The sequence below is a fragment of the Macaca thibetana genome, chromosome 5 (assembly GCF_024542745.1).
Source record: "Macaca thibetana thibetana isolate TM-01 chromosome 5, ASM2454274v1, whole genome shotgun sequence".
Taxonomy (NCBI): domain Eukaryota; kingdom Metazoa; phylum Chordata; class Mammalia; order Primates; family Cercopithecidae; genus Macaca; species Macaca thibetana.
Window position 1 is genome coordinate 68,756,176 of NC_065582.1, and position 26,506 is coordinate 68,782,681.

Here is a 26,506-nt window from a genome sequence, read left to right on the forward strand (position 1 = left end):
GTGTTTTTTCCTTGAAAGAAAATATAAATCGCAGAAGATGACAGGTACTCCAAGAAATTATTAATGACTTAACAAGGGGAGTGAGGGGGGATTAGAACAGGACTCATGTAACTGTAGACTCTCTGAAATTTCTCTCTTGAATTAGAATCTAAGTATGTTCAGCGGCCACTCTAAGAGGCTTTGGTGCAGAGCAATGACCGCGGCTTTCATTTCTTTTAACACTGTTTTGCACTTTCTCAATGGGGATGCAGTGCACTGCTACCATGTTTTTTGTCATAGATTACAATAGGGATCTTTGTTAGCTCCCTTGAGGTAACATCGTTTTTATTTTGAACAGTAGCTGGAGTAGAGGATTGCTGAGGGTTCAAAATCACATCTGAGCTAAGGGCAGAGAGCATAATAGTTGGGTCACATGGCTTTAAGGGATGTCAGCCTTCTAATTGGTTGGAATGATCTCCTAAAGATTGCATTCTAGAAACATTGAGTTGGTGAGATCACAATGTTTCCTGCATGACATTATGAATCACTTGCATTGCAAATTGCATCTGAAATTTAGGGTATTCAGGAAATTTTTTATTTGAGCTGTGTATCCCAGGAGTGGAATAAATGAGAAACATTTGTGACTATGTGGCTTGCTTGGTGGAAAATGTCAATACTTGGTCCAACTTTTCTGGACAAGGGATTATAAAGTTGAGGTCTGTTTTGGCAGACGATTGGAACTCCTTCTTGGAGATGTGATTATATTTCTAGTTTTGCAATTTATTTGATTTTGGAAAATTTGCTTTGGAAATGATGACTTAAGTATCTGTATTATCAAAGAAGGAGCTAGTAAGCAAACAGTTCTTCCCACATGCACACTTTTCAGAATAATCATTTAACTGTATGTTCAGTTAAACTGTATGAAAGGTTTCCAACTATGGCTAGAAAATTCTAAATGTGAAAGTTGTGGCTTAAAATGAACTAAAATGTCCTTAAGCTCCATAAGAAGCAGGCGATTCTTATTAAATGCTAATTTTGTTGCACTAAAGGAAAAAATGTATATGTAGCTTAAAAATGTTTTTGACCTAGTTAGTGTTTTGCAGGCTTTTAAAAATTTCTGATCTTTTGATAGAAAATGAATATTTTATGCCACTTACAGTTGAAACTATTAATTATTTGAACATTTCAGAGATGGAGTGCTACATCTCATATTCTTTTTTTTTTTTTTTTTTTTTTTTTTGAGGCGGAGTCTCACTCTGTCGCCCAGGCTGGAGTGCAGTGGCGCCATCTCGGCTCACTGCAAGCTCCGCCTCCCGGGTTCCCACCATTCTCCTGCCTCAGCCTCCCGAGTAGCTGGGACTACAGGCGCCGCCACCACGCCCGGCTAATTTTTTTGTATTTTTAGTGGAGACGGGGTTTCATTGTGTTAGCCAGGATGGTCTCGATCTCCTGACCTCGTGATCCGCCCGTCTCGGCCTCCCAAAGTGCTGGGATTACAGGCTTGAGCCACCGCACCCGGCCACATCTCATATTCTTAAGCACATATTTTCAGGCATGTCTTTCCTGGGACTGTTTGCCATACATTATCAATTTACATAAAAAGATAAAAACATTTGGGTCCTGGTTCTCTTCATGAGGGGTATCAGGATGTAAGGATGGTCTAAATGAGGTGAGAAGGCACTGGGTATTGAGACAAGATATTCTCACAGCTCTGCCCCAATTCTGCTGTCAGTTTAGAATCCTCATTACCAGCAGTTGTTTTGTCACAGATTATTGAACCTCCTTTCTCTGCCTTGCCTGAGGATGAATAGTCATAGGCAATTTTTCCTGGGGCCTTCTCTGGTGACATGTGAAATTTAAATATGACAGAACTGGAAAATCACATGTGGATCTCTAAAGAGAAGCAATTTTGTTTTTCAAGCACAGATAAGACATTCTCCATTGCCACTAAACTACCAAGATCCATAGGAGTAACAAATAATGTTGATACAGAATTCAAATAGCAGCAGTACCAACTAAGCAACCAACAAAAATAAATACCCAAAGGATTTACTACTTATATGCAAAATTATGTTTTTTTTCCAGTTCTCTATCTTTCTTATTTCTGTTTTTTCGTACCAGATTTATACAGATGGCATTTTTACAATTTTTTTTGAATCTGTCACAAAATGGTGAAGTATAACTGTTTAGTGATTTTCTTCAATGATAGCATAAAAATAACACTTAAATAACTTACAGATCTATCTTTTAATAGGTTATCTTCCAATAAGGTATGTATTTGTATTTTATTAGCGTAAAATTTTAAACTAAAGTAAAAATGCAAGCAATTGGTCCTGTGAGGTAATAAATACCTACTCTACTTTGGTCTTATGTGGGGGAATTTTATTACTTATCAATATTATTTTCATTAAGTTTGTAGTTTATTGACAGGGCAAATATGTATTTATAGAAATATTCTTAAGTTATATGTAGTGGTAAAGTTGAAATCTGTGTTGATCCTTAAAATGATGATGAAGCACCTGCTTCTTCTTCATATACAGGTCATGCCTAGGCAACATCTATTCTTGTCTCTTTTTCCTTGCTTCATTTTAGCTGCTAGCTAATGTGCTAGAAATGTGATAAAGGTAACATTTAGATCCCTTGAAATTATTATAATAATACACTGTAGTAAAATTTCAGAATCAGAGTCTGTCAGGTTGGGTGTAGGGGAAATTTTTAATTAGGTGGGACTTTCTGTGCCTCTCATCCTAGGAACCATAGAAGAAGTTTCCTTTTCTACTTCTATTGAAGACCAATCCTGCTTCCCAGTATCCATGTCCCACCCAGCAGAATGACTTTCATCTAGTCTGTCTTATCTGTATGTATTTATGATTGTAGTAGTTATCCATTGCTATGTAACAAATTTATCCCAAATTTTAACAACTTAAAATAACAAACATGCATTATGATTTTATACAATTTGTAAGGATCAGGAATTTAGGAGCAACTTACTGAGCGGTTCTGGGGTTCTGGTTCAAGTACTTTCATGAGGTTGCCGTCAAGTGGTCAGCCAGGGAAAACTTGATTGAAGTCTCTGAAGACTTGATTAGGGCTGGAGATTCTGTGTCCAGGGTCTCTCACATGGCAGGAGGCTTCAGTTCTTTACCACGTGGGCTCTCCTGGGGTTGCTCAGGACTTGACAGCCTGCTTCTCCCAGAAAGGGTGATGGAAAAGAGTGAGAGCAAAAGTGAGTGAGAGAGAGAGAGAAAGAGAGAAAAGGGGGGAGCTGCAACTGTTTATAACCTAATCTTGGAAATAACATTCCATAGCATCACTTCTATTGAATACTATTAGTCACACAGGCCAACCTTGGCACAGTGTGCAGGAGAGGACTACACGATGGTCTGGATACCAGGAGTTGAGACATCCTAGGGGTTGAGACATCCATCTTCAAGCTACAACAGTGATCAGTGGGGAGAATTTGCTTCATGTATGGATGGAATAAGGTTAGAGTAAATGGAAAAGGCAAGCACTTGATACAGAATCAGAAGGAATGCAGAACCCAACCCGGTTTGGATAATATTAAGAAAGGCAGTTTCAAGTAGTAGAAAGAGCATGAACTTTGTTGTCTAAAGGACTTGAAGTAGATCCCTGGCTCTGACTTTTGCTGGCTGAGCAAGTTACTTAACTCATTCATTCAACCCGTAGCTATGGAGCATCTGCTATGTGCCAGGCCCAATGCCGAGCACTGGAGATACTATGACTGAAGAGATGATCTAACTCTTGCCTTCATAGCAGTAAAAATAACCTTTAAAACTGCTCTTCTTCATGAGTTGATTGTAATAATGCTTACTTCATTGGATTTTTGTGAAGTCTACGTTAAATGAGATAACATATGCAAAACACTTAGCTTCTACACACCTGGGGATGCTCTGGGTTTCATTCCAGTTCACTCCAAGAAAGTGAGTATCTCAGTAAAACAGCATACCATCTTTGGTTTCACAGGGCACGTGAGTATAGGTTATATTTACACTATAGGTGTATTTACAGCATACCATCTTTGGTTTCACAGGGCACGTGGGTATAGTTTATATTTACACTATACCGTTGTCTATTAAGTGTGCAGTAGCATTATGTCTAAAAAATATACATACCTTTACAGAATACTTTGTGGCTAAAATGTGTTAATGATTATCTGAGCCTTTAGTGAGTTAGAATCTTTTTGCTGGTGAAGTGTCTTACCCTGATGTTGATGGCTGCTGATTGATCAGGGTGGTGGTTGCTGAAGGCTGGGGTGGCTGTGGTAATTTCTTAAATAAGACAACAATGAAGTTTGTGGCATCAATTGACTCTTCCTTTCACAAAAGGTTTCTATGTAGCATGCTTTGCTTTTTGATGGCATTTTATCCACAGTAGAACTTCTTTAAAAATTGGAGTCAGTCTTCTCAAACCCTGCTCTTGCTTTATCAGATAAGTTTATGTCATATTTGAAATTCTTTGCTGTCGTTTCAACAATGTTGACAGCATCTTCACCAGGAGTAGATTCCATCTGAGGAAACTACGTTCTTTGTTCATCTGTAAGGAGCAACTCCTCATATATATATAAGTTTTATCTTGAGATTACAGCAATTTAGTCACATCTTCAGGCCCCACATCTAAGTCTAGTTAGTTCTCTTGGTATTTCCATCACATCTGCAGTTACCTCTCCTGAAGTTTTGAACACCTCAAAGTCATCCATGAGGGTTGGAATCGACTTCTAAACTTCTGTTCATATTGACATTTTGCTCTTATCTAATGAATCACACATGTTCTTAATGGCATTTAGAATGTTGATCCTTTCCAGAAGTTTTTCAATTTACTTTGCTCAGATCTATCAGAGGAATCACTATGACAGCGATAGCATTATGAAGTGTGTTTCAAAAATAATATTTGAAAGTTGAAATTTATCCTTGATCTATGGGCTGCAGGATGGATGTTGTGTTAGCAGGAATTAAAACATTCATCTCCTTGAACACTCCATCAGAGCTCTTGGGTGATCAGGTGCCTTGTCAATGGCAGTGTTATTTTGAAAGGAATTTCTCAAATGAGCAGTAGTTTTCAGCAGTGGGCTTAAAGTATTCAGTAGACCATGCAGTAAACAGATGACAGTGCCATCATCCCGACTTGGTTATTCCCTTGATAAAACACAGGCAGAGTAGATTTAGCACAATTCTTAAGGGCCTTAGGATTTTCTGAATGGTAAGTGAGCATTGCCTTCAACATAAAGTCACCCGCAGCATTAGACTCTAATGAGACAGTCAAGCTGTCCTTTGAAGCTTTAAAGCCAGGTGTCAACTTCTCCTCTCTCGCCATGAAAATTCTAGATGGTATCTTCTTCCAATAGAACTATTTCATGTACATTGAAAATCTGTTGTTTAGTGTAGCCAGTTTTCTTAATTATCAATATCTTAGCTGGATCTTCTGGATAACTTGCTGCAGCTTCTCCATCAGCTCTTGCTGCTTCACCTTGAACTTTTGTGTTACAGAGATGGCTTCTTTCCTTAGACCTCATAATTCTGCTAGCATCCAGCCTTTCTTCTGCAGCTTCCTTATCTCTCAGCCTTCACAGAATTGAATAGAATTAGGGCGTTGCTCTGGTCTGGGCTTTGACTTAAGAGAGTGTTGTGGTTGGTTTGATCTTCTATCCAGACCACTCAAACTTTCTCCATATCAGCAATAAGATTGTTTCACTTTCCTTATCATTTATGTGTTCACTGGAGTAGCACTTTTGATTTCTTTCAAGAACTTTTCCACTGAATTTGTAACTTGGCTGTTTGGCCCAAGTGGCTTAGCTTTCAGTCTGTCTCAGCTTTTGACATGCCTTCCTCATAAGCTTAGTCATTTCTAACTTTTGATTTAAAGTGAGAGACATGACTGTTTCTTTCACTTGAATGCTTAGAGGCCATTTTAGGGTTATTAATTGACCTAATTTCAGTATTGTTGTGTCTCAGGGAATAGGGAGGCCTGAGGAGAGAGGGAGAGATGGGGGAAGGGGCACTGGTAGAGCAGTCAGAACACACACACTATCGGTTAAGCTTGCCACTATATAGGTGTGGTTTATGGTGGCCCCCTAAACAACTACAATTGTAACACCAAAGACCCCAGATCACAGGTTATCCTAACAGACACAATAATAATAATAAGGTTAGAAATATGACAAAAAGTAACAGAGACATGAAGTAATCACATGGTGTTGGAGAAATGGCTCTAAGAAACTAGCTCGATGTAGGGTTGCCACAATCCTTTAATTTGTAATATCTGCAATGTCTATGAAGCACGATAAAGCAAAGTGCAGTAAAACAAAGTACGCCTGTAAGTGCTGATATAGTAAGCTGAAATTTTCATTATCACCACCCCTTGCCAGGTTTGTAGTTTTTGTCTTTATAATATTATCTGTATATGAACAAAATAAAATCTGTTTTATTTCTTATAAAGCTTTCCCAGAGTATCTAGTATAATTCTGTGCATGTAGAAGACTTCTCAGTAATTATTCACCACTCAAGAGACAATCTGCTGTGTGGAGTGACTGAATCCAGTGAGCCTGCCCCACAGTGGCCACAGCGGCCTATGCACCCTGCTCCTGAGCTCCTCCGTGGTCAGGTGCATGGGAAGCATCCTCTTAGGCCACTTGAGTACTATTTACTGTGGATGACATTGTGCTTACTGTGTTCTGTGGCCACTCTCCTCTTTGGAAAGATAAGGACTTTATAGACACAAGAAATGCCCTGTGGGGAAGAAGTGTTACTGTACTGTGTGCTGAGATCTTTATTAGATGTAGTAACTTGGTGACCCTAGGGATAGGATTAAAATCATTATGCTTATATGTTTGTACCAAACCACTTTTCAGCTTTTTTAAAGAAGAAAGTTTTGTGCAGGTTGATTCTTTCTTTCTTTTCTTTTCTTCTTCTTCTTCTTTTTTTTTTTTTTAAGGCAGGATCTCATTCTGTTGACCAGCATGCAGTGGCCTGATCATGGCTCATTGCAGCCTCCATCTCTGGGTTCAAGGAATCCTCCCAAGTAGATGGGACCACAGGCATGTGCCAGCATGCCTGTCTACTTTTTAAAATTTATTGTAGAGATGGGGTCTTGCATTGTTGCCCAGGCTGGCCTTGAACTCCTGTGCTTAAGTGATCCCCCTGCCTTGGCCTCGCAAAGTGCTGGGATTACAGGCATGAGCCACCATGCCTGGCCTATAGAGCACCATTTATGTGCTCATTTATAGTGGTCTTGTGGAGGACATTGGCATTAAATTAAATTAATTAATTATCTTGAGACAGAGTATCCCTCTGTTGCCCAGGCTGGAGTGATACAATGGCACAATCTCTGCTCACTGCGACCTCCGCCTCCTGGGTTCAAGCTATTCTCCTGCCTCAGCCTCCCGATTACAGGTGTACACCTGTAATCCCTGTAATTACAGGTGTACACCATCATGCCTGGCTAATTTTTATATTTCTAGTAGAGACAGGATTTCACCAGCTACGTTGACCAGGCTGGTCTCAAACTCCTGATCTCAAGTGATCTGCCTGCCTCAGCTTCCTAAAGTGCTGGGATTATAGGTGTGAGCCACCATGCCTAGCTGACTGATTATTTCTTATAGAAATCCTCTGAATTCTGCCTGCTCTCAGATGTTTTTGCAGAATGGGTAATGCTGGATATTGGAAAGTCGTGTCCCTAGAAATCATAGCCTTATAGGACTCATATTCTTTCCGTATTTTAGTGACCTAACAAAGCCTACCTCTGTAACATTAACCAAAAGAAGGCTAGAGGGCTGAAGAATGTTTATTCCCTCGTTGATTTGGGGCTTTTGGTTGTAACAGGATTGGTGATAGTGAAAGTGCAAAGTAGAATTGAAAATAGAAATTCCGTGAAGTTGTCCTGGGGGAAAAGTGGCAAATCTTACATTTCATATTTAGATTAAATTATAGTGTTTCATTTAAAAATTTTAAAATTTAAAGCATTTTAAAAATAGTTAATTTGAAAAATTCCCAAGACTCCTAGAATTGAAATCCAAAATACTTAATATTATGATGACACTTAGATAAACTATTTATTTACATTGTCGTCTCTATCACTAGACTGAATTTCTCAAGAACGGCGTTTGTGTCAGTTATGTTTATTTCCCAGTGTTCATTGCGTCTAGTGGGGGTTCAGTAAGTGCTTGTTGAACTGGCCTCCTTTGGCAGCTCTTCTGCCTCTTTCCTGATGTGGTACACCTAGTTGAATGTACCTTGTCACTTGGGAAAAGGCTTACATCTGTTTCCTTTAAAACAACGGAAAGCAAATGCTTCCACTTGAACTCTGGCCTGCAGTATATGTGCCTGTGAGTATTTGGTCTGGCAAAGTGTCACATTTTTACTCTGTGAGTGCTGAGTATCTACTTGTATGTGTGTACACATTTCAGTCTACTGCTAAGTAGTTTTATCTTAGCCAGACTGCTGTGCAGCCAACAGCACCTCATCGTTAATGTCAAAAGTCTTTTTACAGATATAACCACAGACAAGCAGAGCCTTTAATTCAGATACTCTGTTGATTAACAACCAGAGAGTTCAGTCTGGACTCACTCAGAAAACTAGGATATAGAATAATGAAATAGCTAAGCCTACTGAGAAAAGAAGTATTTACTATGAAGTGGTAGGGTGCTTTCAAACTATACCTAACAAATGTAATAACGAAAGATTAGTATTTGTGAATTAATCAATATTGCACTAAATATACTGAAACTGTGCTATATCATTACAAAATTTAAGAGATACGGTAGAAATTAAAAAGAAGAATCTTAAGAATGTTAGTCACTAGAAAATATAATGAAACATTTGTTATATACGGAGCCAAGCAACATAAAAGCTCACTTATCAGAGGAGGAAATTAAACTAACAACTGTGTACGTGTGTGTGTGGGTGTGTGTGGTGTGTATTTTTGAAGTGTTAAAACTAAAATCTAGACACTCAGAATAAGCACATATACTACTTTTTGCCAGGCAAGATTTTTGGTGTATGAACATAAAGAAGGAAATGACTTTGTTTCTGTGTTTCAAAATTGGATATATGTTTTATGGTAAGTTTTGAATTATTTTTTAATGGTTGGCATTAAGGAAGTCAATAAACAAATTACAGAGTGAAGTAAATGTAATGGATACAACACAAAACAGTAGAATTAGCCACATGTAAGTCTTTATCAATGGAAGTTGAGTAGTCTAGGGAAATTTCTATTCAAAGAAAACTGTACTACATCCAGTGCCTGAATAGACTGTCATAAAAGGTTCAGCTACTGTTGAGCAATACAAAGTAAAATGTGAAGTTCTGCATTCTGTCACTGAATTCACTACTCAAAAGAAGGTGTAAAAATTATCTTGTACTTTATATACTGTACTCAGTGTAATTTGTGTAACAAAGTTATACTGTATTAAGCCAAGGATATTTCACTCTGATAATTTTGAGAAGTCTACTATGTCACAAAATCTAGGAAAATGTTACCTTAAACCCTAATCTAATCATCCTTGATTGAGTCTTAGTCACCATAGAAATCTCACATGATTTAAAAAAGGCAAGAATAGGGAGAGATTTGTTAAAGGATACAAAATTACAGCAAGATAGGAGGAATAAGTTCTATCTTTTTCACTGGGGTCCCCAACCCCTGTGCCATAGACCCATACCTGGCTGCACAGCTGGAGGTGAGCCATGGGTGACCGAGAATTACTTCCTGAGTTCTGCCTCCTGTCCGAGCAGCAGTGGCATTAGATTCTCATAGTGATGGCAGTGGAGGGCTGTCTGGAATGGCTACTGCCATCATGCCAGCCACTGCAGGGAGGGTGTAGGGAGGAGGCACAGTCCCCTACAGCCTGCTGCCCTAGGGGCCACCATGATGTGGCCGGGCTGGGTCGCCTGCCAGGCCCATTGTGGTCAGAGTTGTGACCTACGATGGACAGAGGGGCCCCATGTTGTGGACCTGGATTGGGCAGAGAGGGGCCCTGAGACGAAGCTGGGCCTGGAGTGGTGCCATGCTTGCCCATGGGGTGACGGGGCTGGGCCTGGGTCACGTAGCTGGGGCCACACTTTTTGGGCCTGAGGTGGGAAATGGGAGCAGTACCTGCTTTGAGGACCCGGCCAGCCAGGCAGCTACTGCACCCACCCCGCCGAGGTTGCTGGGTTCCTATGCCTTGGGAGGAGGCTCTGCATGGGGCTGTCCAGGGCCATGTCCATGGAGTCCACCTCGCATTGGGGTGACTGCCAAGCCTGACATTTCCAATGGGTGGGCCTAGGGCCTGTGATCCACTCCCAGAGGAGCCCCTCCCCAGGCAGGGCCCTGAGCCAAATGAGGGGGAGCCCCAGGCTGTCCCTGAGCACAGGGACAATGGGGGGAGTTTGTGGCAATGTCACTTCTACCCCAAATGCTGGCCCTGGCCCAGTGAGAACCTGGAGCCCTGCCCCCAGGTGTGAGGGGGCACAGTTGGGATTGCATGCTCCATGGAGCCAGTGGGAGCCAGGATCAGGTAGCAGCCGCACCCTCCCAGATGCAGCTGCAGACACCCAAGTTGGTGCTGTGGACCCAGGCCTCCCTATGCTGCTTGCAGGCTCTGAAGTGCCCGCTCCTGTTGCCTGGCTTCTCCCAGCTGTGAGCACCTGCTCTGATCCCAGAGCAATGTGGGGCTGAGCCCAGGTGCTGTCACAGCCCGGCTGGGGGTGCATACACTTGGGGCAGTGCTGACACACAAGTTGCCTGCTGCCTTGGCCTCCCTCCAGACTTTGGGCACCAATGAGTGTGGGGGGGTTGGAAACTGATGCGGAGCTGAAGGCAGCTCAGTGTGGCCTGCAGGTGCCCCTTGGCACAAGCACCTGGGCTTCATGGAGGGTGGCAGGAGGCAGATAGGCTCCTGGACGAAAGGGGGCAGGTCCTCGGTGAGGCCCCACCTTCAGGCTAGGGAGTGCCTGAAGGCTGGGGGCCAGGCTGACGGTCCAGTCGACTAGAATGGGAACTTGTGGTGCCTTTTCTGGGCCTGCCCATGACTGTCAGTGGACCAATGAGTGCACACTTCCTCCCCTCCGAGGCCCATAAAAGCCTCAGACTCAGCCAGAGCAGAGCAGATGCACAGAGGAGCTACTGTCCCTGCTGAGAACTGAATGCTTGTTGTGATGACTTGCCTAGCACAGAGGAGTTACTTTCTCTGCTAGCAGCTGAATGAATGCTCATTGGTATACCCTGCCTGTGGAAAGAAAACCTGCAGGTTTCCTCTGAGCTGTGCTGTTGCTCAATGAAGTTCCTCTTCATCTTGCTCACCTTCTACTTGTTTGTATACCTCATTTTTCCTGGTCACAGGACAAGAATTGAGGAGCCGCCGAATGGCGAGGCTAAAAGAGCTGTATCACAAACAAGACTGAGACCTGCTCCTTGCTTGCCACATTGCCAGTGAAGAGAAGGAGAGAAGAGCTGCAGCCTTTCAGGGAGCCCAGACCTGGGAGCGCCCCAAGCCAGGGCTGTGACTCCTTCTTTGGGGCGCTGCAGTTCCTGGTGTCTCCAAGCTTCTCGATGCCACTGTGTTCCCTGGTGTCAGCTGTGGAAGCTGCTTGCAGTGTGCCTAGCCCAGCTGCAGCCTTGCAGAGAGCTGGCACCTGTGCTGGCACCTGGAGCTGCCCACCATTCTGCTGCCCACCCTTCTGCGGCAGCTGGCATATCTGTGAACTAGTCAAATCCCACGCTCACTCTCACACCCCTTGCCACTCCATGCAGTCTCCTTTGGCAGGTGTGGAATCCAGGCCATTAGTGTGAGCTGAACACAGCCTGCCAGGTCGAGTGGGCAGAATGAGCTCAGTGGGCCGAAGCAGTGGGCAAAGGCACGATTGGCCACAGAGGTTTCCAGCCAGAAAAGCAACACCCCAAAGATCCCATAATAATAGGAATGCAAAACCTGTTGTAAACCGCACATGCCAGGGATCTAGGTTGTGCTTTCCTTATCAGAATCTAACTAATGCCTGATGATCTGAGGTGGAACAGTTTTATCCCAAAACCATCCCCCACCCAATCCCTGTCCATGGAAAAATAGTCTTCTACAAAACCTGTTCCTGGTGCCAAAAGGTTGGGGACTGCTATTCTATACCATTGTAGGATGACTATAGTTAACAATAATATATAGTTTCAGATAGCTAGAAGGAAGATATTGAATGTTCCCAACACAAAGAAATGATACATGTTTGAGATGATGGATATGCTAATTATCTTGATCTGATCACTATACATGATATGTATTGTAACATCACTATGTACCTCATGAATATGTATAATTATGTGTCAGGATAAATAAATAATAAATCTTATTCCCTGAAAAAAGACAGCTTGAGGGAAGGAAAAAGGAAGATTACTAGCAGAGTTGCAGGCTGTTGTCTATGGTACTTTACTGCATGAGGAAGGCACAGAGGCTGAGTGGAAGAGGGGTTGTAAAGTTTGAGTATGGGCTTTCCTTTCACGTGGAGCTTTGTTTAACAGAAGTCTAGAAAATAATTATATGAATCATTATCATGGTTAGTTTATGTCAAAACTATACATACTGTCTTATTATACTTAATTAAATGGGTAATCATTTGACAAGTGTGTCTGTGATTTCTTAAGCTGGTACTTAATGGTCATATTATTTAATTCACCTCAGTGGACAGAGATTAAAACAGAGTCATTTTCTGATTTCTTTTCCTGTGGTTAATTAAGTCCTTTGAGATGGTGGTTTACACATATTAGTTTTGCAGATAGTAGACAGGAACAAAAAGGGGCATAGTCATTCTTGCTGAGAATTAACCCTACACTTCTCCAAGCAGTAGAATGTAAACTCAACTAGGCTTTTGAGAACTTTCTCTCAGTGACTTAATTAATTCCATGCCCATTTCTGTACTTTGGAATATAGCATGCATCTATGTGGCCTGCTTTTTTTTTTTTTTTTTTTTGAGACAGAATCTTGCTCTGTCGCCCAGGCTGGAGTACAGGGGCCGGATCTCGGCTCACTGCAAGCTCCGCCTCCCGGGGTTCACGCCATTCTCCTGCCTCAGCCTCCTGAGTAGCTGGGAGTACAGGTGCCCACCACCTCTCCCAGCTAGTTTTTTTGTGTTTTTTAGTAGAGAGGGGGTTTCACCATGTTAGCCAGGATGGTCTCGATTTCCTGACCTCGTGATCCGCCCATCTCGGCCTCCCAAAGGTGGCTTGTGTTTTACTTTATCAAATGTAAAATGTTCATTATCAAACATTTATATTTTTATATTAAACTTTGTAAGTATAACCTGCTTTGTTTCAGATATTTCACATGCAACATGACATTGGTTGGAATAATGTTATGTTGTATGTAGAAGTGTAAGTTGTATGTAAAATATTAATATCACAAATCCTTTGAAATACTTTGCACTTTGCTATTGAATAAAGTTGATTTTTAATTCTGTTGACATCACCTAGAACCCATAGGGAAACGCTATGATAATGTTTTACTTCTAGAAAGTCAGTCAATAAGTAAAAACAAAACAGAACAAACATAAAAAAACCTTTATTATCCATGCTTATGAAATGAGATTTCAAATGGAGTCATTTTGATGCATCATACAAATTTATCAAATTATTGAAATTTTGCATCATCAGGCATCTCAGAGATTAAATATATCCTTCAGGAAACCTAGCCTTATAACAGTATCATTAGCCTCATAACAATCAGATAGTTGTAGTAACCAGTCCCTTTTGACTTCGTGTTGGATTGAAAGTCAGGCATGGCAATTCCTGAGCATGTTGGTGGTAGATTGGTGGAGATGGTGCTGGAAGTTACCTCCAGAGCATGGTGAATTTGATAGGAAGGTGGGTAGAATAGCCTCAGAACATCTGATTTTCACTCTACATAAATTTTGTGGCACATAGCTGTTTATATTTGGTTTATTAATAATAATGATAAAAATAGTCAATGTGACTAATAGTAATTAGCACTATGCTTAACACTTTAGATATATTGTCTTATTTAATTCTAACAATCCCCCCTAAAGTAGTAGTAATATTCCCATTTTGCTGATGAAAAAACTGAACCCAAGTATATAGAGCTTGAAAGTGGTGGAACAGAGCTTTTCACCCTAGCCAGTCAAACACGCAGTTTTGGTATCTAGATTCCCTCAGTTACAGAGAGATGATAAGCATAATAGTCAGTTTTTATCTAGAAGATTCAGATGAATACTTGTACATTTTACAACAATGATACATATATGTTTTAAGTACATTTTAAATATATGAGTTGTGGTGATGTTTACAATTGATCTAACACCAAAGCTAATAAAGTAACTGTAAGACTTACAGGAGAAATCATGGGTTACAAGTCATTTGGAATTGAGGGCACTTTCAGTGCTTAAGAGGATGTTTCTATAGAAAAATACAAGTATCCTGTTTTATACTTGATCTTAGCAAAAAGACCAAGAAGAGATGTAATAGTCTTTGTTAACATTTGGAAATATATTAAAATTAAAAAGATATTATAAAACATATATTTTTCTCATTTTTGGAATATTAGGAAAGATGATAATAAACAATACTTATATATTCCTGAACTTCTGACATCAACATTCACACTGCCTTACAAATGCACACTTTCTCATTCTTTTTTTCCTAGAATAGAGAAATATGCCCTCCTCTTTCTTAAGAACAAATCTGTTTCTCTTTCTGATGAACACTTGCCTTGTAGGTTGTCCCTTCTCTCCATTTGATCTTTATCCTCTCCTTCCTTCAATTGTCTATAAGCTGTGTCTTAATTTTCTTACCTCTAGCGTACTCTGCCACCCACACTAACCTGGTTTCTGCTTCCCTCTGGCCTTCTGTTTGTTCTTTCTCAGGTTGCTAGTTCTGTCCTTGTCATGAAGCCACTTGATGCTTTTCAGACTTCCTTTTGTTAGACTCCAAGGCAACATTAGGTGTTGTGGACAGCTACCTCCATCTTTCAACTCATCCTTTGTTGGCTTCCCTGAAACCACTTTTTTTCTTTCACCTTCATAGCTTATATTCTATTTCCCAGCTATTCAACGTACGAGTTCCTTTCCTTTTGTATTAGTCCGTTTTCATGCTGCTGATAAAGACGTACCAGAGACTGGGTAGAAAAAGAAGTTTAGTTGACTTACAGTTCCACATGGCTGGGGAGGCCTCACAATCATGGTGGAAGGCAAGGAGGAGCAAGTCACATCCTACATGGATGGCGGCAGGCAAAGAGAGAGCTTGTGCAGGGAAACCCCCATTTTTCAAACCATCAAATCTTGTGAGACTTAGTCACTATCACAAGAACAGCACTGGAAAGACCTGTCCCTATGAGTTACCTCCCACAATATGTGGGAATTCAAGATGAGATTTGGGTGGGGGCACAACCAAACCATATCACCTTTATTCTACTACTTTCAAATATGTGTGTACATGCATGCGCACAGGCGCGCGTGCACACACACACACACACACACATATTTTCCCTTTGCAAGGTTTCTCCTATTTGAACTCTAGACTATGTCAGTTTTCTATTATATACTTCAATAGCACCGTGTTGCTCTTTGTCTTCACATTCATCAAGTTATTTTTATTTCTTTGGTGGTTGATTAATGGCTATTTCCACTCTTTAGGAATACTGTAAACTCTTTAGGAATAGGTACTGTATTTTATTTCATTATGTTATACTTAGTCCTAAGTGCTTCACCTTATGTGCTCAAGTCCTAAGAGCTCATAAGTGCTCAACAATTTTTCATATGATTTATCTTTATCAGAACTATTTTCAAATTAGTTATGTGAAAACAATCATAGAATTAAAAATTGTTGACATTGAAGGATTATGTGCAGGTGAGTCAGGAAGAAGAACTGGGAGAGCACATGTGTAATTCTGGTTCATGTTTAAAGGCATGAGAGCCAGGAGAAATGATGGTGTCGTTTCAGTCCAAAGGCAGGCAGACTTGAGACACAGAAATACCTGAATTTGAGTCTGAGGGCATGAAAAGCCAAATTCCTTGCTTAATAATAGTTGAAATTCTCTTGCTTGGAGGAGGGTCAGCCTTTTTGTTTTATTCAGGCCTTCTACTGATTGGATAAGGCCCACCTACACTTATTAGGGTAATCTGCTTTACTTAGTCTACTGATATAAATGTTGATTTCATCTAAAAACAACTTCACAGAAACATGCAGAATAATATTTGACCAAGTATCTGGACACTCCATGTCCTAGTCCAGTTGATACATTGTCTTAGTCTGTTCAGGCTGCTGTAACAAAAATAGAATATGTTGGGTAGCTTATAAACTACAGAAATTTATTCCTCACAGTTCTGGAGGTTGGGAAATCCAAGATCAAGGTGTCCGCTGTTTCAGTTGTCTGATGAGGGCCTGCTTCCTGTTTCATAGGCAGCTGTCTTTTTGCTGTAACCTCATGTGGGGGAAGAGAACAAGGGAGCTCTCTAGGGCACTAATCCCATTCATGATTGATCCATCCTCATGACCTAATCACATCCCAAAGACCCCACTTCTAAATGCCATTACATGGGAAATTAGATTTCAACATATGAATTTGGGGGCACACAAATATTCAGCACATATAAAATTAACCATCACATTGATCAAATGAACATTTCTTACAGGCTGCTTTCAACTAGTTTTTTTCAAATGTGCAATCCATAGGCCATGTTTAATCTATGCCTGACTTTTCAGTCCCTCCACATGTTGAAGCTACTTTTTAGTCTGATCGTTTATAACTTTCCTGTAATAACCAAGCTAGATTTGTTGCTTTTTATAGCATAAATCTACTTTTCTTAGTGCTTTGACCTTGCTAATGTTGTTTTCCCTATTTTAATGAGCCCATTCCCTACTAATATTATATTGTCTAGAACTTATCTAGTTTTCACATATTCAGAGTGAGTTTCAAACATCAGCGTGAAACTACCTTGAAAAATTCTGTAACCACCATTCTCTGTACAACCATCTTGCCCCTTTTTACACTTTGTAGACCCCTCTTTGGGGATATGTTCCAAGATCCCCAGTGAATGCCTGAAACTGGATAGTACCAAGTCTGATTGTAATTACTGGGAACACATTTCTGTTCCTGTCTTCTATCCACAAATTTAATGCCTTTTTCATCTTAACTAAGTGCTTGTCACGAACCATGGCTATAATTTTTGCAGTTTGAGGTGCAACAGCAAGACTAGTATAGATTTCTTTTTCCTTCCTCAAAGTGTTATGGTAGAAGATTCATTTTTAGCATAGATGTTGTCAATCTCAGCATATTATTATTATTATTATTTTCTTTCCTCATTAGGTCAAGAGCTTTCACCTTTTCACTTAAAGGAAGCATTTTACAACTTCTTTTGGGACTATCCGAGTTGTTAGCATCACTACTCTGCATTTTGGGGCTATTACGAAGTAGAATAAGGGTTACATGAACACAAACACTGTGACAGGTGGCAGTTGGTCTGATAACTGAGAAGGCTCCCAAGTGACTAATGAATGGGTAGCATCTACAGCATGGATACACTGAACAAAGGGAGGACTCCTGTCCCAGGTGGGATGAAGCAGGGCAGCATTAGATTTTATCACACTGCTCAGAATGACACCCAGTTTAAAACTCATGAATTGTTTATTTCTGGAATTTGTCATTGAATATTTTTGGACCACTGTTGACCAAGGTTAACTGAAATAGCAGAAAGCGAAAGTGCAGATAAGAAGGGGACTACTGTACTGTTACTTAACCTGTTTGTTCTGTTTCCCCTGAGGGCATATAAAGTCCAGGGGGAAGGACCAGCCTTATATGTGTGGGTATTCAATTCTCTGCACATTATATGATGTAGTAAATGTGTTGAATAAACTTTCAGCTATCTAATACGTTTCTGGTATGTCAAATGGGGGTATGCTTGGCATAATGCTGGTTCTCTTTCCAGGGAGCATAGTTGCTTGTCTAATCTTTTTTTAAGATTTGGATGAAACCCTCTCACCCTCTCAACTGTTGACCAACTTTTGACTTCTTAAGAATTTGTTGAGAATAGGAAATTTATTCTACAACCCCATTGTAGCTCATTCTACTTTCTGAATGACATTCTTGCCTTTACTGTGTTACTACTTCAAAAGGAAATGACATTTTTTTTTCTCATATTTGATTCAATTCAGCAGATACTTTGTTGATAACCTTCAGTGAGCAAAGTGTCAAATCAGGTACTGAGGTGACACAAAGGTCAATATGATATAGTGCCTGCCCTCAGCAGGCTTACAAGCTCATGGGGAAGTGAGGAGGCCAGGGAGAAGAGAGGTTTGTGTTTAGCTAATTCTCATGCAATACAGCATAAATGAATATTTGGAGAATAATTTATATATAATTTGTGATAAAGTTTGGCTGTGTTCCCATCCAACTCTCATCTTGAATCGTAGTTCTCATAATCCTCATGCGTCATCGGAGGGATCAGGTAGAGATAATTGAATCATGGGGACAGTTTCCCTACCTTGTTCTCATGACAGTGATTTAGTTCTCACGTGATCTGATGGTTTTATAAGGGGCTTCCTCATTTATTGGGCACTGATTATCTCCCCTTCCCCCAGAAGAGGTGCCTTCTGCCATGATTGTAAGTTTGCTGAGGCCTCCCCAGCCATGCAGAACTGTGAGTTAATTAAACCTCTTTCCTTTATAAATATCCTAGTCTCAGGTATTTCTTCATAGCAGTGGGAGAACGGACTAATAGAATTTGGGTGTATAATCCCTTCTCCATGGAGCTTCCAACCCAGTTGGGGATTCAGCTAAATAAATACAGATGAACATGGAAAAGACTCTGATAGGACCAGCACAGATGGTTAGGAAGCATGTATGGGGGGGTCTGTTCCTCAGACCTGCTTATATAATAATTTAGTTGGCACTCTCTTTTCTGATGTGATATGGACCAATTCATATTAAGTTAATGAAAGTTGGCCCCAGTATGGCATCATAGACTTGATACTTCAAACATTTTATTTTACCTTAAGTTTTATAAATCTATCTTTATTTGCCAATGTACTGATTTATGATCAAAGCTTTCTTGGTTCTAAGTATAGGTTCTCTCATTAGCATTTGCTGTCATATTTTTTCATAACCACTCAATATCCAGTTTTACTCTTTTTAAAGTAGTATAAGTAGACTCTTGCAAAGCAACCTAAGTTCAGAGTCCTTCTAGAGTTGTGATTTTCCCCTATCTTTTATAATTGTTTTGACTCATATAATTTGACCATTTCTCTTATAGACTTATCTTTAAGACTTTTCAACACATTCAATTGATTTTCTTAGAAACAATTGAATTTTTCTTACTCAGCTGTCTTTATTTAAAATGTAGTTAAATTATATGATTACATATATTTAACTTGTCCTCAGTGTTTTGAACAGGTGTAGGAATGAATGTTTTGAATAGGTGTAGAAACAGGTGTGGCACTGTTGGAAGCATGCCTGACAGTCAGGTGGTAGGAACAGAATGTGTGGGCAAATAAGAAGACAGCAGCTTACTAATTGACAAGACTTCGCATGGGGCATCATTCAGTAGATTTTGTGATATGCAGAGTGTCAGTTAAGTTTAAGACCCAATTAAGGGGAGGTCAGTTAAAAGCGCTTCTGATGTAAATAAAGCAAATTTGCAATAAGAACATGTCTGCCCTCTAATCATTTGTATATAAAATGGCTGCCCTCTCCTCCGCAGCACTATCTGATTCAACACTTTCATGGTTTGTCAATATTGATAACTTATTTTTAAATAAAAGAGGTGGAGTGTATATATTTTTCTTTCAAAAGCCACTGCTACCCAAGCTCACATCACAAGAAAAAGTAGCGACTTCTTCTGTTTATTTTATGTTCTTTTCTGTTGATTCTTTTCTCCATGATATCAGATTTGTGTCATGAGATGGTTCAGACATTGCTATCTCTGCTTGAGCCCCTCAGGGAAAAATATGTGTATACATACACACTTATGTTAGTAATTTGTGATTGATATTCTTTGCTTATAGATTTGATTTTTTTTGTTTAGCATAGTATTCTGTTTTTAGGAATCATATTAAACTGTTTCCTCACTGTATGACTGATTATAAGTTATGACTAGCAAACAACATTTTATTTGCAGTTCTTTGAAACTTCATTTTTCTTATAGGACCTGATTAATGTAACTCTGAACATGAAATCAGTATATCCTGCCCTGTTCTTTGTTTTAAATACATCTGTCATTTTCTGCCTCACATTATTTTCCTTGATTTCAAGTCACTTGCTTCTTATTTTCAAATAAAAAAATTTTTAAGAATATTATTTTGCTTCAGTCAATTTTTGCTCAGAAGACTACTCCAATGAACAACCCTAAACTCTTAGTGGTTTATAGCTGCAGAGGTTTATTTCTTGCTGATAAAAGTATAGGCTGCCAGAGGCTATGACTCTGTCCACAGCTTGGCTCCACATGGCATCTGAAGATACAACCCTTATCAGGGACATGTGTTTTCCTGGCAGAGGGGAAAGACAGCAGTGGCCAAAATGTGATGATTTTTAAATCTTTCACTTGGACGCAGTTCACTTTGCTTCTGTTCACATTTCGTCAGTCAATGCAAGTCACCCGGCCAAACTCATAATACCCACACCCCAAAGGTAACTTTCTGTGTCACATGGCAAGTTGGGAAAGTCCTCTTACTGCGAGAAGAGTGAATAAACAGGAATCCTATGGTCTATTACATTTATGTCTTATTTCAAAGACTTTTGGTTTTATTGTTGGATTATAGGTACATTTTGTGAATTTTAGTGTGGAAGTGATTTTTTTTCTTGATGTTTGTCAGCTTTGTAGGCTGAGCGCTATAGACATACTGATACACAGATTAAGGCTGATTCAGGAGTTTAGTAAAGAAGCTTTATGTGAGAGGATATTAAATATGAAATCTTTACTGTTTCATTCTGTTTTCTTTTTTTGCACCTTCGTCACTTGTCTTTTACTTCTATTGATTATTGGATAGCAGTTCAGAGACTTTTTTTTCCCTCTACACTGCTATAAATTGTTCATTTGTAAGCCCTTGCATTGTTTTGAAGATAATTCCCTTTTCTGTGGATTACCCATTAGTCATGTTAGCTGGATAGTGTGGATTTTCACAATTTACTACCTTTTCAATACGATGAATTGTGCCTTTGTCAATTTCACAATCATGGTTTTTCTTACAGTGTCCACGTGTAGATAGCAGCCTGCCAACAAGTAAACAAAAACTGAGTTAAGCGACATACAGATACAGCTGAAATACCAAATTACCCGTGGCCTCTCCTGGAGTTGTATTTATTTGCACACAGTGGGGACTAGTATTTCCTTGTGAAACAAGAGACTTTTACTGTTTTGAAATAGCAGAACTGAACCTCAGATGTATAAATTCATTAGGATAGATTTATGCTAGTGAGGCATGGCACTTGAGAAGAGACAAAGGGCAAATTATCAGAGAAAGTTGAGGTATACACATAATGCCGGATGTGGAAGGGTCATAGGGAATTTGAAAATTAGATTTATCTCCTAGATATCTAGGAGTAAATGTTTCTGTGTAGTGATAGAAGCAGAAATAATTAGACTGGAACGCATCTTGAGTTCATTTGGTCCTAACCATTACCACAATACAGAAGTAGTCACATTGATAAAATCTTATCAAAGCATGGCTTATGTTACTCTATGTAATTTTGGAGAATGGGCCTCTCAACCTTACAAGGTTGTGTATTCCAGCTTTTCATAGGAATCCTAGTTAGGTATTTCTCTTAATTCCATACCATGTTTTGTTTTAGTAGGGTGAGGTCTGAGAGGGAAAGCAGTAATCAGATCAACCTGTATATGTACTTTTCCTTTTAAATTCATTAACTAGACTCCCCAAAGATGAGTTTATTTCACTTGCGATTGAGTCTAGCTCTAGAAAGGATGAGATTATAAAGTCCAACTCCATCGTTTTACAGATAAAATAAGAGTTCTGATGATAAGAGGCTTCCCCAAGGTGACAGAGCCTCAGAGTGGCCAAGCCAAAGCCAGAAGATAGTCTTAAGTGTTCTTCCTGTTATATGCCACATGTAAGGAACTACTCTAAGAATATATTAATATCAGATGTAGCTAGGTAGTGGAATGTAAGCTTCTCCCGTACTGGAGACTGAGACCACAAAGTAAACTATGTTTTGAGCCCAGTGCTTGACCAAAAAAGAATAATTTTGTAAGTCACTGAAGTAAAGAGAAAGAATAAAAAATTATATGAGGCCAAATTCCCTTCAGCACTTAAATGCATTGGCTTATTTTAGACTCATTTGGAAAATATTTTATCTAGTGAAGTTAAAATTATAGTTGCATAATTTCATAACTAATTCTACTTAATTCCTGACCTGATTATTCTAGTTCTCATGATGCTAGTCCTGGCCTCAGGTTCTAGATTGGCTCTAGAATTTACTGTTTGTGAGATCTTTACACTTTATTTTTCATCTCTGAGCCTCAGTTTTCCCATACGTAAAATGCAGTTGTGTTGGAGGGTCTCCTTTGGAGAAGTTCCTGTTGGAGACAGACCTTGATGCTAACCATTTCCTATCTGCCAGGTGTACTTTACATATTCTGTGTTAATTAATCCTCAAAACAATTCTTTAAAGTAGATACTATTGAACCCACTTTATAAATGAGGAAAGCTAGACTAAGGGAAGTTAAGATAACCTTGCCTAAAGATCTGTATCTACTAAGTTATATACTAGGATACAAATTCAAGTCTCTCTTACTCCCAAGCCAGTATCTATCCAGTGTACTGGACATTTCCATCCATATCTCCAAGGGTTCCATGAAGGTAAGATGAGATAAAGTACATGAAAAACTAGAAACTGCAAAGTGCTATATAAATGAGGGATACTATTATTCCTTCTAAGTGTTCTTAGCCATGTAATTAGCAGAAATTTGCAGTAGAATCCATTCCAAAGCACTAATAAGTCTAGGGGCGTTGTATTTTCTATTTTACAATGAGGACATTGAGGGCCGTACTGATTCCTAATCGGGTTCCAAAGCCTACCATCTGGCTGGCTTCTCCAGTGCTTTCCCTCAGGCCTTGATATTAGCCCTTGGCATAGGAGCTTGGATTCTCTTACCCACGGATTGATTTTCTGTGATGGAACTTCCCACCCAGTGCGCTGAGATACCTTGGGAATCTAAGAATTAGGTTACTAGTGTGAGATGAGATACTGATGATAGTAGTTTTTTTCTTATAGTGTTGTTTAAGACAATTTACATAAAGTAAACCATTCAAAATTCATGACAGTTGAAATGTTATTTGAATATCACTGTATTTATATGACTGCTCTTCTAAACTTTCTGAATTTAGCAATGATTAATTTGATGCAGAAGAAGTTTGGTGGTGCCCCTGCCTCCAGAGAATGCTCTGTAATGGCCATACCACATGGCACTACCTCTGACTTTTCTGCTGAAGCATCCTAGCCAGGTTATTGCTTTTTTTTCTGGATTTGCTTATCTTTATTACAAAAGTTTTTTTGAAAACCATGACAACTACCATATTTGGAGAAGCTTTTGTGTGTGTGTTTGCCAGCAAATCTGAATTCCATATTATATGATGTTACCAAAATGACCAGTCTGAAACAATCTAAGCCACTGGTATTGTTTTTCAGGTTTGTTCAAAGAAACAAAATTCTACTCTCTTCTTTTCTTATCAGAATGCATTCGTTGTCCGAAGGAAGGGCTTTGTGAGTCAATTTTTCATCTAAAATAATTTTTTTTGGTTGGGGATTATGAATGACTGCTTTGTAGATTTGTTGAAGGATAGTAAATGATTGAATTGACTAATATTCCAGGGTGCCTTAGTGAAGGTCCACATGAAATTATATTTATATATACAGAGAAGAGATAGATTTAAAGCAAAAATTCAGTTAGTGTTTTGTTTCGATTCTGTAAGAAGAATCATTATTAAATACAGCAACATCTGTGAATGCTTCAGGGAAAACTTCATTACCTTGGACTCATCCTTGACCCTTCCTCTCTCACACTCCATATACAATCTATCAGGAAATGGCATCTGCTTTCCCTTCAAAGCATGCTCAGAATGATTACTTCCCACTGCCTCCACTACTCACTGCTACAGTCCTCTCGAGTCACCACTATCTATGACCTGGATTATTTTAATAGCCTCCCAGCTATAAATAAATAAAGGAAAAGTTGCGTAAGCTTATGTGTTGTTTTTCTTCTGGCACAACTATTTTACTACCTATTATTTAAAAAATATTGAGCAAGTATTATGAGATTAGCTTATACTTGATAATTCTTGTCCACTTGAGAAAATCATCTTTTGGGGAGGTAAGAGCAACACATATTAGAAATTCATTGATCACATGAATTAAGTGACAAAAAACACAGAAGTAAATGATGTGTCCAATTGAAGTTAAGGCAACTGACATAGAGAACTCCTAATTAAAAATTCCTACATGAATTTAGTAGATTAGAGAAAGTTTCTCGAAGGAGGGTGAAAGTGAGCTGTGCCTCAGAGGACATGGAGGAGTTATAGCAAGGGGGCCAAGTGGCATTTTTGCAGTTGTACTAAGGTAGGAATTAGCTCTGTGTTTTCTGAGAAGTGTACTGGTTGGATGGAAGAAAAGAAGCAGGTACATTTGAAGAAGATTTGGGGATAAGAGAATGACATGAAAATTCAGATGATGGGAGTTCACTTGGTAAGGTGTTGGAGTTGTATCTGAGAATATGACTGGCCCTAAATGTTGAGAATCCTAATCTGGACCTAGAGATGGTGAAGGAGGTAGACCCAGTCAATATTGTTGTTAGGAAATCTTAAGTGGAGTTAAGAATGTGATTATGGAGAGCGTGATGGATGTAGTTAGGGTGTCCAGCTATCCTAGTTTGGCCAGGACTGTCTCAGTTTTAGCACTGAATAATCCCTGTCCTTGGAAACCCCTCAATTGCAGGCAGACTTCATGGTTGGACACCTTAGGTATGGTTCAGACAAGTGATTGGTATCTGAGGTCCAAACCAGAGCAACGCTTTAACATGTTAACAGGGGAAGAGAGCATGACAACAGGAGATCCAGGGCAGAGCATTTCAGAGCTCTGCTAGGCAGGCAGTGGAACTGGATTATATTTTGACTGAGAGCATTTTGGCCAAATGAAATGTAATCAAAAGCAGCATGGTAAAAGCAACTTTGTGTGATAGTTTGGTTGAAACAGACTTTGGAAACAAAATGAGTATGTTAACCACTGGCATTCAAGTTTTTGTTAAATAGTAATGATAGTAGCTGTCATTCATGAATGCTTTCAGCTTGTAGGGCACCTGGCTAGACTTTGCAAATATTACCAAATTTAATCTTCACAGCCATCCTATGAGATAGGCACTACTATTGTCTCCGTCTTACAAATGAGGAAATTGGTGATTTGGGAGATTAGGCTGTTGGCTCAGTCCCATAGCTAGTCAATCTAGAGTGAGATTTTGAACCCTGAGCAGCCCAAAGCCCTGCTTTCTTTGGTCACCATGTAGTACTGCTTCCTGGTATCAAGGAACAGGATTCATTAATTATCCATTGTTATCTTTTACTATAAAAGTAATAAATAAAATAAATAAATTAATTCTAGAAAAATTATAAAATGTAGAGTAGCAGAAGATGACTATACAAAGTCCTCACAATTTCCTCCATTAGAAACAGCCCTGTTAACACCTTTGTTTACATATTTTTTTTCTTTTTGGGGCATATTGATTTACATACATTTTTAAAAATTAAAATGACATTTGATAAATGTTTTAAAACCAATTGTTAGAGATTTGGCTTTTTTTTTCAACTTATATTTTTGGGCCTTTAGGCTGTGGTGACTTTTTGATATTACAGTGTGCAGTAGAAGTGATTAGCCGAAAAACAACGTGCAAATAAAATAAAGCAAAATGAAATGAGACTAAAAAAAGACAAAAAATTCAAAACAATAGGCAGTAATACAAGAGATGAATAACAATTGTAAAACCATTCATTCTATAAATATGTTGTATTCAAATTATAATGCTCTGAAAGTCGATGGCTGGGGACTACTTGCTTTTCAGCAGGCCTTGATGTTGAACAAGTTTCTAAGTGTTTTTAATAAAATCACCTGGAGCCAGTGACTTGAATCACAAGCAGGATCTCGGCCCCTAGGCAGAGTCACAGGAAGGTGGCTAATCTTAAGTGTATATACAAGGAGTCCAGGAGGGACTGTGCTCAAGGGAATAACCTAAGACCAGAAATGATAGACGTAGTAAGGAGAATTAATCTCAGGATGAGAATATTAAACCAGTGATGATCAAATCTGAACCACAAGTTTACTGCTAGGCTAACAATAACGTGACAACAAGAAGCTGATACTGAGTCCCAGAGCATTGGGGCAACACTCTTGCCTTAGTTCATTTGTGTTGCTATAAAGGAATAGCTGACACTGGGTAATGTATAAAAAAATGAGTATTCGTCTCACAGTTCTGTAGGCTTGTACTGAAGCATGGTGCCAGCATCTGCTTCTGGTGATGGCTTCAGGCTCCTTCCACTCATGGTGGAAGGT

General features: G+C 39.4%; 1 protein-coding gene across 9 annotated transcripts in view; it reads left to right on the forward strand.

Moving 5' to 3' along the window:
* The window catches only part of PRDM5 (PR/SET domain 5), a 224,802-nt gene that overhangs the window by 75,247 nt on the left and 123,049 nt on the right, over window positions 1–26,506 (forward strand). The window contains exon 1 of one of the 9 annotated variants that reach the window (XM_050792634.1): window positions 8,007–8,317. The exons of the other annotated variants lie outside the window; for them this stretch is intronic. Within the exon in view, the coding sequence (XP_050648591.1) occupies window positions 8,279–8,317 (39 nt within the window). The 5' untranslated portion in view covers window positions 8,007–8,278. Of the gene's footprint in view, window positions 1–8,006; window positions 8,318–26,506 lie in introns of those variants that run through there. 9 annotated transcript variants of the gene reach the window in all.